The sequence below is a fragment of the Arachis duranensis genome, chromosome 8 (assembly GCF_000817695.3).
Source record: "Arachis duranensis cultivar V14167 chromosome 8, aradu.V14167.gnm2.J7QH, whole genome shotgun sequence".
NCBI classification, from domain to species: Eukaryota; Viridiplantae; Streptophyta; class Magnoliopsida; order Fabales; family Fabaceae; genus Arachis; species Arachis duranensis.
Genome location: NC_029779.3, coordinates 42,935,658 through 42,945,233, shown reverse-complemented (window position 1 = coordinate 42,945,233; position 9,576 = coordinate 42,935,658). Strand labels below are relative to the sequence as shown.

General features: G+C 36.3%; 3 protein-coding genes and 1 long non-coding RNA gene across 12 annotated transcripts in view; all 4 read left to right on the top strand.

Moving 5' to 3' along the window:
• The first annotated feature begins 787 nt into the window (after positions 1–787).
• LOC107462951 (uncharacterized) overlaps positions 788–9,576 on the top strand; it is a 43,656-nt gene continuing 34,867 nt past the window's right edge. For 5 of the 9 annotated variants that reach the window (XR_008002026.1, XR_008002027.1, XR_008002024.1 and 2 more), the window contains exon 1: positions 791–2,046. Coding sequence is in view for 3 of the 9 variants with exons in the window: in XM_052252617.1 (XP_052108577.1) it covers positions 942–2,046 (1,105 nt within the window). In the remaining 6 variants the exon portion in view is untranslated. Of the gene's footprint in view, positions 2,047–2,204; positions 2,307–9,576 lie in introns of all 9 variants that reach the window. The other 4 variants (XR_008002029.1, XR_008002028.1, XM_052252616.1 and 1 more) reach the window with 3 other exon arrangements.
• The window catches only part of LOC127741098 (uncharacterized), an 18,509-nt gene continuing 11,810 nt past the window's right edge, over positions 2,878–9,576 (top strand). Inside the window, exon 1 of the long non-coding RNA XR_008002031.1 lies at positions 2,878–3,416. This is a non-coding gene — a long non-coding RNA (uncharacterized LOC127741098). The remainder of the gene's footprint in view (positions 3,417–9,576) is intronic.
• On the top strand, positions 5,679–6,518 carry LOC127741095 (protein FAR-RED IMPAIRED RESPONSE 1-like). The gene is made up of 2 exons (XM_052252620.1): positions 5,679–5,860; positions 6,014–6,518. The coding sequence occupies exons 1-2, from the start codon at positions 5,709–5,711 to the stop codon at positions 6,450–6,452; spliced, it is 591 nt and encodes a 196-aa protein (XP_052108580.1). The 5' UTR covers positions 5,679–5,708; the 3' UTR covers positions 6,453–6,518.
• On the top strand, positions 6,996–7,633 carry LOC127741097 (uncharacterized). Its single transcript, XM_052252622.1, has 2 exons — positions 6,996–7,243; positions 7,329–7,633. Exons 1-2 carry the CDS (start codon positions 7,040–7,042, stop codon positions 7,443–7,445), a joined length of 321 nt encoding a protein of 106 aa, XP_052108582.1. The 5' UTR covers positions 6,996–7,039; the 3' UTR covers positions 7,446–7,633.

Here is a 9,576-nt window from a genome sequence, read left to right as displayed (position 1 = left end):
TTTCAGTGGCATGTTCAAATCAACCTTTTGATGTTTGTTCTTATTACTGCCGATGATGCATTCTCAACACCAACTTTCGACGATGTCATTATACACATTAAAGAGAAGCAAAAATAACTCCAATAAATGGATGTTTGGAAAATGATTATGCCAACTCCTAATTAGTTGTATGTCTTCTTCACGTATTCGATACCTTGGTCAAATGAAAGATTGTTAAAAGTCATGTTTACATATAAAAATAATATAAACAAAATATCGAGCAAAAAATAAGAAAATAAAAAAATAAATACCTTTTATAAATTAAAGTGCCGTTCACTTCCATTGAATATGTAGAATAGATTTTTTTCACTCTCTTCATGTTTTGTACTCTCACACTCAATCAGCAAGTATACAAATGTTGGTTGTACAAAAATAAATATAACGGATTCATCTTCATCAAAAGTAATTTTACCATTATAATGAATTCATAATAATGGTATTTCAGATATTATAAAAAATATAATAACAAAAAATGTAGGAAAAAAGAAGATGAATATAAATGTGAATAAAGAACAATCAATATATGTGGATATATATTATATGTGAAAAAAAATTTACCGCTGATTAACATAAAATTTGCCATTTAAGTGAGCGAATTTTATAAAATTATTAAAGTTCGTTATTACAGTGGACGGCCTTGTTTCAAAGTCCAAAAAAATGTGTTCTAAAACTTATGGATAAAATTATTTGTTTTGAAAAATAAATATATTTTTTAATTTATTTCGAACAAGATTTATCTTGAATTTTTGTTTTTCGCGGACCAAAGGATTGGCTGGGTGAGAAAAAGCGGGGTTTGCATACGATCTTCAATAACCGAAACCCTAGCCTACGTCTGCCTTCTATCTCCCAGCCTTCTACATCACAAACAAATAAATCCTTTCTTCTCTGTGTTCATATTGTTGATGATGGAGTCGGCGGAAACAGGAGAATGCCTGTGGATGGTGACAGACGACTACATCTTTGGCATCCGCGTTGAGAAGTTAGAAAAATTGGGGAAGAATGAGGATAGGGATTGGAAATCCCATCTTGAGCAGGCTCCGTTTGATTTCTGTTTGAATCTTCCAGAGTCCAGCATGCCGGATCACTTTATCTTCGACTCGAAATTTTTCTTAGTCGGTAAGCAAACCGAGTCTGGCACCAAGATCTACCAAATCTCCTATGTCGGTGGCAACACGTTGGGCATATCTGAGGCAGTAGAGACGGGCGCAATCCCTCCGCTACCGACCGAAGACTTCCTTTTCCTTGCAAACATTAAAGATGAGGTTTACTTGTTGGAGCTTGGTGCGGTACCACTGTTAGGAAGAAAGACGAGGTTATGGGTTTTATGTCCCAATCCCCGTCCCCCGAACTGGCATTCCGCGCCCGATCCTCCAACCGAAGTCAACTCTGATTATTGTAATTTTCCTCTTTGTTTTGTGCTAAATGATAAATTCTTTTTGCATCGCCTGTCCGCACCAGGAATTGCATATCTCTACGATCCCCAACCTAAAGCATGGATTAAACTGGAGCGCACATCTTTTGATCCTGGTTATGCTCTTTTCCTGCGTGTGCCGTCCCTTGGGGATGTAGGCGATGGCAGTGTGGTGCTGACATGGAAAGTGAAGGGTCTTATACGTGGTGTGAAATATGACATACAGGCTTTGCTGGTGGATAATAACGATTATTGCATTCTTCGCCATCAAGACCTTGATGAGTTGTGTGAGGCGATCCAACCATCCTTCTTTGATGATTTTTCCTCCAATCTCAACTTGGTTGACCTTGGCAACAACAAAGTATGTGTTACCATCTCTGGTCTCGCAGAAGGCATTCCATCCTTTTGCATTTTAGTAGTTGAATTAGGGTTGGTACAAGAGGAGCAGCAGCAAAGGTTCTTATCTGTGCGTGTACTCGTGAATCGAGTCTTCGATACGAGGCCTTATTTCTTAGGTGACCGCGTTCAAGTGCTCGACACCTCCTTTCTTTTCTCCCTCAGAAAGGGAATGCCTCGCAAACATCCATATTCCAAAGGTATAATGTTGCTTTTGTCAGCATGCTTCTTGTTATTCTGTAAGAGTTACCATTAAATTATATCCATCAAAACATTGTTAGGGATTTGGTGAATAAATTTTCTTTATTTTTTAAAAGACTTGTTATTCTTAAGACTTGAGAACAAAATTACGTTACAGATTGCATCTCTCCAAGGAAAGAGCCCAAGCTAGCTGGTGGGACGAATCCAAGCAACCCAACAACAGCATTCGAACAAGAATGACTAACTTCAACCTGTTCATGTATGCTTTGTTTTATTGTTGTTCCCTCTGCTATGATTACTTGTTTTTCATTGGCGATCAGATTTTGAATACTGATGTGTTTATTCCGCTATTAAATAAAGTTAGACATGTTAGTAGGATTTCAATGTTCATATATCATTTTGTACTTTTTTAGGTTATAATCTTTTTCATTCACAAAATTGAGAAAATATCAAGTTTTAGTCAAAGAGAATAGATGAATCAATAAGAGCATGAGTCAAGAGGAATAAGTGATGTATCTATTTAACTTGTGGCTTTTCCTCTTGCTCTTTCTTTCACTCTTCTTTCTTTTTTGATATTTTAATATTTTACTTTTCTGAATTTTATATTTTTACTTTTTTTTAAGTTAAGAATTTTCACATAAGGTGTTTGGAATTTGAGATAGATTTTACCTTTGTTGATGTCTTGATCTTTTCTTAATTTTATTGTGGCATTTATAAAATGATATATGATCGACAAACATTCAAATTCGTTTCTGTATAATTTTTAAATTTCATAAATTATTGGTACCTTGTTGATTATAATTTATATAAGCCTTTATTGATAGAGAAAAATATGCAATTCCAAATTTCCAACGCAGTTGACACTTTTGCTCTTTTTAAGCCTTTGTTAGTCTTTTTCTTTGTAAAAATTTTGAGCTTATTTTCCTTGGTTATAGAATTTCTTTTGGTTAAATTGCTATTAGTTATTGAATCATTATTTCAAAGCCAAGGTTACAGTAGGGGCCTGTTGACACTTAAAGGCCTGTTGACACTTAAAGGGTGAATGCTAAGATATGGTAGGGTCTTGTGGGGAAGGAGATGTTGATGTTGTCTAATTATCTTAGAATTCATTTAGTTTATTCAACAAATTATGCTCTTTTTCATTTGTTTTTTGGTGATTTGTTTCTCTGGCTTATTTAATTATATATGTTATGAGATTTATTGTTTGTGTTATTTCTAAATCTAGATGAATGAATGATAGTTAATGGAGATCACATCAAAATTTGAATTTGACAGAGGAGGTTATTTTTGGTCTGATTAAGTGTTATATGAAGCAGTTGTTGTCGATTCTCGGACATTGTCATTCTAGGGGTGTGATGTAACAAATAAGGTAAGGTAATTAAAAAAATATCCGAACAAAAAGCTATTCTTTATATACTCTTAAAAAAATATTCCTTAAATTTTATAAATTCTTTCGAATAAAATAAATCATGCATTGAAGAGAAACTAAGTCTAAAACCATACAAAATAATTTGTATATATATTGATATATTATATTACTATATAAAAAATATTTTGAGTACTCTGATGTTTTAAACGTTTTAGTAATTTTAACTATTAATTTTAATTATATATTATATATATTATAGTTGAGATTAATAATTAAAATTACTATAATACTTGAAATACTTTTTATGATATATAATAAAATGATTATCAAAAAGAAGAAAGAAACACAAAACTAAGAATATATTGAATTGGGACGTGAATAATGTATAAAAAAGGAATAAAATAAACAATATAAATTTATTATATAATAGTGATGATATTATAGAATAATGATAACAATATATTTTATATAGTATATAGGATAACATGATGATTAAATAAAAAGATATAGATTGAATTGAAATGAAACATGCGAAGAAATTGTTGTAAGAGTGTCGCGGTTTCTTCTTTAATCGCTGTAGGATATAGCGGTTGCACGCTTTTCAATATAAACTGCTGTACTCTAGGTTTACGGTTTACGTGCAATCCTTAATCCGTCATATCTCTCCCGCGTTTCTATAGAATTATGAAAGTTTCTATAGAATTATAAAAGTTGCGTTTTCGTTATGGAGAAATATATGGTAAAGATGTTGTTTTAAAGATGTGTTTATGTGGTAAAATATAAGCTACAAATTCTAAAACCATACTTTTATCTTAAAACCGTAAATATTCACAAAGAAAAGTGTCACCTAATGGAAAAAAGTAAATTAGAAGATTTAAGAGAAGAAATAATTAAACGGAAAAGCTCTGCATACAAGCCATTAGGGCTTGTATGCTTTACAAGTTTATTATCATATACTCGCTCCTCCAGCCACGTTGATTACACGCGCTTTATAATATGCCGCGTATATCTAACTTCCAAATTTAAAATATTTGTTTCCTTCTTCGTTTTCGTTATTTTGAGATTTGCTTCTTCTTCTTCTCGCGCGTTTTCGCTCGTTCTTCTCCATCGATCTTTTCCTCTTCTTTTCTCACTGGTATGTTCTTCGTTTACGTTCTCTTTTTCTCTCTCTGCAACTCGAGCTTCGTTTTCTCTGTTGATTTGTTGTTTTCTGAAATCAAAGTTCGAACTCGTTTTGAAGATAATGGATCCTTCAAGCTCAGATTCTGCGCTGAATCCAGGCGATGTGGATTATGAATTTGAATCTAACGAAGTTCCTGAGGTTTGATTTACAGTAATTTGTATAGCATTGTGTAGTTTAAAAATTGCTGAACATTGTTTAACTAACTGGAATTTATAGCAGACGCTCGGGTGTAGATCTATATCTGCTTTGGGTGTATTTTAGCTATTAGTGTGGGGTGTATATACACTTTACTGGTTTTTTGTTATTTTTAATTGAGTTGTTGTTGTTCAGTTGTATTATATGTATTATATGAGACATGATTGTGTGTGTTTTTAGTTTTTGAGATGGTGTATTCTGCAGTTTATGGCTTTAAAGAGCTTTAAAGGTCATTCTGTGGTTGAGTTGTTTCGGTTCGGGTGTATCATATAAGACATGATTGGGTGTATTTTGTATCATATCTATGGGTGTATTCACAGTTCTGATGGTTTATTGTGCAGCCTCTCTCTGTTGTTGATGACGAGCTTGTTCCGAAGGTCGGAATGACCTTTAGGACCCTTGAAGATGCCGGAAAATTTTACAGGAACTACGCCAAGGCTGCAGGTTTCTCTACAAAAGTTCGTTGCACAAATAGGAAGGGAAACGAGATTAAGAATCAACTGATTACATGTAGCAGAGAGGGAAAATGGAAATCTAAAATATCTCCAACCGACAAGACCAATCCGACAGCCGGTTTAAACTGTCCTGCAAGAATTTATATACACACATTGAAGGATGTCGGTGCTTGGATCATTTCAAAGGTTGTGCTGGATCATTCACACCCCTGCTGTCCAAGCAAAGCAGAGATGCTCAAACAGCACAGGAAACTAAGCATGTCCATTCGTCGTACGATAGAGAATAACGACGAGGCCGGTATCAGACCAAGCAAAACCTACCAATCATTTGTTGCGGCTGCCGGTGGTCACTGCGAGTTAAATTTTATCGAAAAGGACGTGAGGAATTACATTACCAGGGAAGTGCGGAATGTTTCCGAACAAGAAGATGCAAAGGAATTCGGGAAATATTTGTTAAGGATGAAAGAGAAGAATCCGAATTTCTTTTTCGAGCTCCAACTCGAGGAGGATCAATCGATTAAGCTCGCCTTTTGGGCCGACGCAAGAAGCAGAGCGGCCTGTGAGTATTTCGGAGACGTCATTTCATTCGACACCACCTACAATACAAACAGGTAACAAACTGTACCTTTTTATGATGCTAAATTAATTTATTTTTACTAATCCGCAGCAGAGGTGTATATTGGCTGTGTCATTGGGTGTATTCTAAGCATTCCTTGGGGTGTATCTAATGATTTTGCATTCTGGACCATGGCAATTCGTTTCAGGTATAATTTGGTCTGTGGTTCTTTTGTCGGGGTGAATCACCACGGCCAGTCAACACTTCTCGGATGCTCTTTGATGAAGAACGAAGAAATTGAATCATTCAAATGGTTATTTCAATGCTGGCTTCGTTGCATGGGAGGAAACGCTCCGAAAGGGTTTCTCACCGATCAGTGCGCATCAATGAAAAGGGCTTTAGAGGCCTGTATGCCAACAACAGTTCACCGCTGGTGTATTTGGCACATCATGAAGAAGATTCCAAGCAAATTAAACGGGTACAAGGCACACGCCGATATCGAACAACAAATGAGCCATGTTGTTTGGAACTCTCACAGCAAAGACTCATTCGATAGGAATTGGAACGATTTTCTGGTGAATTTTGGTCTTGCCGACAACAAGTGGCTCTCAGGTAATGTGTTTTTAAATTCTGCAGCAGAGGTGTAAATTGTACTGACTCTCGGGTGTATTTTACTGTGTGTGTTTGGGTGTATTATGCAGATCTGTACGAAGACCGTCACATATGGGTTCCTATCTATCTAGACCACCACTTCTGGGCAGGGATGAGAAGCACACAAAGGAGCGAGAGCATGCATTCATTTTTTAACAAGTACATCACCCGTAACAGCTCGCTCATTCAGTTCGTCAAACAGTACGATAATTGCCTCGGAAGCAGGGAGCAAGCAGAGAGAGAATCAGATGCTGCAGATTTTCATACGGTCATACCGTGTGCAACCAAATCCTCCATCGAAACTCAGTTTCAAGATGCGTACACCCAAGCAAAGTTTAGGGAAGTCCAAGCCCAATTCAGAGGAAAGGCGAATTGCATCACCAGATTAAAGAATTCCGCTCTAGGCTATTCAGTATACGAAGTCAGAGAACAAGTTTCCAGCTCAATATTCAACAAGTTCGCGGTTACCTACAACTCAGTTGCAGCCGAGGTAAAATTGGTTTTTCGTTCGCAAAATATTTGCGAATTTGCCTCCGAATCAGAGGAGCTGACTGCAATTCTGCACCGTGCGTACGACAACGTCATGGCCGAGATGGAAGCAGTAAAAGCCAAAAGGAAGGGGACATCCTCTTTATCCCACGAAGACGCCAACTTGGAATCCGTTAACGAGCTTCAAAGCCCGCCAAGGATTCGAACAAGAGGACGTCCAAAAAACAGGCTAGGTTCAAAGCTGGAGAAACAGATTGCAAATGCCACAAAGAAGAAGAAGACAAAAGTTTTAAGCGAGGTAAATGTAATGTTCTTTAAATCTGTGGCGATTGAGTTTATTTTTCTAGTTAATTGTTTAGCTAATGCGTGAGTGTTATATTCAGATAAACCTGTTTGATGCTGCATCAGCGGCGCATTCAAGTAGCAGCCAATACCAGGGACAAGTTATAAATTATCAGTTCAGGGTACCAGCAGCAGGGGATAACTCTTTGGGTGTATAATTATAGGGAGAATGGGTGTAAAATTCCTGTTACCTTTGGGTGTATTTTTTGTTAATAGACAATTTACATATAGACACATATATAGATACATATAGAACAAGAGCTGTAAAAATTCACAGGTTATGGGCGTATATTTCAGTTGATGTTTTTTTTTCATATTTTAGAAGATGTAATTCATTCATTTTGAATACAGCACAGACAATTGGGTGTATATTTTGACACAACCTCGGGTGTATTATTAGTCTAGCGTTGGGTGTAACAATTTATAATATGCGTATGCCTTGATTTTTTGCTTTATGTTTTACCACCTGTAATACAGTTTTTGAATACATGACAGACAGTTTAGCAGCACAGATAGTTTAACTATGGTAATAAATATACATTGAATAAATTGAATGGCAAACATTTACATCATTTGTTCAATTTACAAGCTACCCAGTTTCTATATCCTTAGAATTAATCTGACAAAACGGACTCAATAATACAGAGGATGGCTTCGACAGCCTTATAGCACTACTCTCTCTAATTGCCTCATCTCTCTTTATATTCAACTCACTGAAAAGTATCCGCGAAGCATATTCTACTCTGTAGTGGTCCACCTCCTCCTACAATTAAAAAGTATGTTATGTTTAAACAGAAATATTAATTCAGTAAAGTAATACAGAGTTATATAGTTCTAAAGACAGTTACCTGTGTCCAGTTATCCCATTCATACTTCCCCTTTTTAATGTTTTCCGGCTCTATTATCTCAAGCCACTTCATTACGTAAATAGCGCAGTCATAGCTGAAAACGAAGAAAAAAAATTACAAATCTCATTTAGGAAAGTTTAAGGTTCAGAGTCACAAATCTATACCTTGTTTTTTGGCCTGAAATTTTAACATATGGGGCTTTTATTTCCTTCTCCTTCTCGCCTTTCTCGAGAGGTTTCCCGCCGGCATATTCTATCATTCTCGAAAATACATATCCCTTAAATACCAAAAGAAGTCAGTAATACACCCGAATCAATGGACAAGATACACCCAATCGAATATGGAATATACACCCAACTCAAATTTCAAAATAGACCTATCTATTAAATTAAAGAAGACAGAGGCAACTTACAGTGAATTTATTAAGCTTCTTTCTCTCAGGGCTTGGAGCTTTTTTGTGTAGCGGGTCAAGTATTTGACATTTCCGCGTTCTTGTATTTATTAGCCACAACCACCAATGTCCCCAGTGGCAAACAGGAGCAAAAATCTGAAGGATTGCCACATTTCAACAGTCTGTTATTTTATCTGGCGTATAAGTAAATAAGCGTACTAACAAATTTACGAAACAAAAACTTACATATGGATGCGAACTTAATTTCTTCCTATCTATGAAGGGGATGAAATTGGGGTAGGCTTCCACCCTGAATTCGTTGTCCGTTTTCGGAGATATGAATTTCCCGTTTGGGTGATCAGAAAGTGCCATGTTCTGCAAGAATTGCAATACAAGAAATGAAAACATGAACATAAACAACTTACACCCAATCTAAGCTAAAAAAATACACCCAAACCCCTTTCATAAAATACACCCAAAGTTTGTAGAAGTAACACTTACCACAATATCTGGGGGGAGACAGTATATTTGTGCATGAAACCTCTTTTCCTTTTTCTGGTTTAGGATGAGGCAGATGGCAGATACAATCTAGAAATCAATTTTAAATTAATAAATATTGCAGTTGACTTTGGTGTAAAAACATTAATGTTAGTCTAAAATTACCTGACTTTCTATATCACTTTTTGCCTGGAGGGATGCAAGGTGCGTTCTCATCAAAATGTATTCTCCTTGGCCAGTCAGAGTGCATATCTCCTCAAACTCGTTAGTGTTGCCCTTTGCATCCTCCTTCATTCTCGTCCCCCAGATGTAGCACTTTTCTTTCATATCATCCGGAATTTCATTTGTTCTCCCCGGTGTTTCAAACTTAGCAGAACTTTCTCCCCCAGTCTCCCTCCGAATTTGCGGACTTTTGTCTTTTCCCTTTGCCGCACTGGCTGCTATCTTTTGGACCAAACTGTCCAATTGTTCCAGCATAGTTGCAGCTTCTGGAGATTTTTCCCTTTCTGTCTCCTGCATTGACGCCCCCTCCTGGCTTGAATCTGTCAATCC

Bases quoted from the DNA above. Each gene is read 5' to 3' on its own strand.
- LOC127741097 (XM_052252622.1), top strand. From the start codon at position 7,040: ATGGCCGAGATGGAAGCAGTAAAAGCCAAAAGGAAGGGGACATCCTCT. The intron at 7,244-7,328 runs GTAAATGTAATG...TGTTATATTCAG, and splicing joins AGACAAAAGTTTTAAGCGAG to ATAAACCTGTTTGATGCTGC.
- LOC127741095 (XM_052252620.1), top strand. From the start codon at position 5,709: ATGAAAGAGAAGAATCCGAATTTCTTTTTCGAGCTCCAACTCGAGGAG. The intron at 5,861-6,013 runs GTAACAAACTGT...AATTCGTTTCAG, and splicing joins ACCACCTACAATACAAACAG to GTATAATTTGGTCTGTGGTT.